Source organism: Alexandromys fortis, unplaced genomic scaffold (assembly GCF_014885135.2).
Source record: "Alexandromys fortis isolate MF-2015 unplaced genomic scaffold, M_Fortis_MF-2015_v1.1 scaffold_133, whole genome shotgun sequence".
NCBI lineage: Eukaryota > Metazoa > Chordata > Mammalia > Rodentia > Cricetidae > Alexandromys > Alexandromys fortis.
The window spans coordinates 768,781-770,482 of record NW_026068030.1 but is presented as its reverse complement, the minus strand read 5'-3'; the positions used below and the strand labels follow the sequence as shown (position 1 = coordinate 770,482).

The 1,702-nt window shown below is 40.9% G+C and overlaps 1 protein-coding gene across 1 annotated transcript in view; it reads right to left on the bottom strand.

The window, feature by feature from the left end:
* The window catches only part of LOC126515114 (olfactory receptor 13-like), a 13,403-nt gene extending 12,295 nt beyond the window's left edge, over positions 1 to 1,108 (bottom strand). The window contains 1 exon segment of the mRNA XM_050164466.1: positions 1,068 to 1,108. Within this exon segment, the coding sequence (XP_050020423.1) occupies positions 1,068 to 1,108 (41 nt within the window).
* Between the last annotated feature and the right edge of the window lie 594 nt (positions 1,109 to 1,702).

Genomic DNA, 1,702 nt, shown 5'->3' with positions numbered 1-1,702 from the left:
CAGGGGTAGGTTGATCCCGAATTTCCTGAGAAACCGAAACAGTGATTTCCAAAGTGGTTGCACAAGATTGCATTCCCACCAGCAATGGATGAGGGTACCCCTTCCTCCACAGCCTCTCCAGCAAAGGCTATCATTGGTGTTTTTGATTTTAGCCATTCTGACAGGTGTAAGATGATATCTCAAAGTTGTTTTGATTTGTATTTCCTTGATCGCTAAGGAGGTTGTGAGCTGCACTTCTTCTCCTTCTTCTACTCCAATTATTCTTAGGTTTGGTCTTTTTATTGCGTCCCAGATTTCCTGAATGTTTTGTGATGAGAGTTTGTTGGACTTGTTGTTTTCTTTGATCAGTGTGTTTATTTTCTCTATGGTATCTTCAGAATCTGAGATTCTTTCTTCTAACTCTTGTATTCTGTTGGTTATGCTTGTTTCTGTAATCTCTGTTTGTTTACTTAAATTTTCCATGTCCAGCCGACCCTCTGTTTGTGTTTTCTTCTTTGCCTCCATTTCAGTTTTCAAGTCTTGAACTGTTTCCATTATCTGTTTGATTGTTTTCCTTGGTTTTCTAGGGTATCATTCACTAATTTATTCAATTCTTCAAACTTTCTGTTATATTTCTCATCCATTTCTATAAGGGCGTTCTTTACATTCTGTTTAAGGGTGTCAATCACTTTCATAAAGTCAATTTTTTCTACTTCTTCTTGATTAAGGTGTTCATGTCCTCCTGTTGTGAGGTCGCTGCTTTCTGGTGGTTTCATGTTGCTTTTCAGATTGTTGGGTGAATTCTTTCATTGGGGCCTGCCCATCTCTTCCTCTGAATGCTCCCCTATCGCTGTTCTTTAACAGGATCAGGGCTCCTTGCCTACTGATGTACCTTCCCAGTTATGGCTCTCCCCAGTGATAGCTCTACTGGTGCCGAGATCAGATCTCCGTGTCCAGTGATGGCTCTCCCCAATGCTGGCTCTCCTGGCGCCGAGATCAGGTCTCCATGCTGGTTGGGTAGCTCGTAAACAAAGCGCCTATCTTGCTTGGTGCAGGCAGGCTATTGAAACAAAGGAACTCCCGCCCGCCTGGTTGCCCTGAGGATTCGGACCCAGCGCCTGTACTCCATTTTTTATTGGATTATTTATTCTTTTGATAACCAATTTCTTGAGTTCTTTGTATATTTTGGAGATCAGCCTTCTGTCCATTGTGGGGTTGGTGAAGATCTTTTCCCATTATGTAGGCTGCCATTTTGTCTTGTTGACCATGTCCTTTGCTATACAGAAGCTTCTTGGTTTCAGGAGGTCCCATTTATTATCGTTTCTCACAGTGTCTGTGCTATTGAGGTTATATTTAGGAAGTGGCCTCCTGTGCCAATGCATTCAAGTAAGTGTACTTCCTACTTTCTCTTCTATGAGGTTCAGTATGGCTGGTTTTATGTTGAGGTCTTGGTCCATTTGAACTTTAGTTTTGTGCATGGTGATAGATATGGATTTTTTTCATTCTTCTACATGTTGATATCCAGTTATTATCTATTTGTTAAATATGCTTTCTTTTTTTCATTTTATATTTTTCCTTCTTATGCGCAGAGGTGTGGATTGATATCTGGGTCTTTGATTTGGTTCCATTAGTCCTTCTGTCTGGTTTTATGCCCATACCAGACTGTTTTTAGTACTGTAGCTCTGTAGTAGAGTTTGAAATCAGGGATTGTGATGCCTCCAGA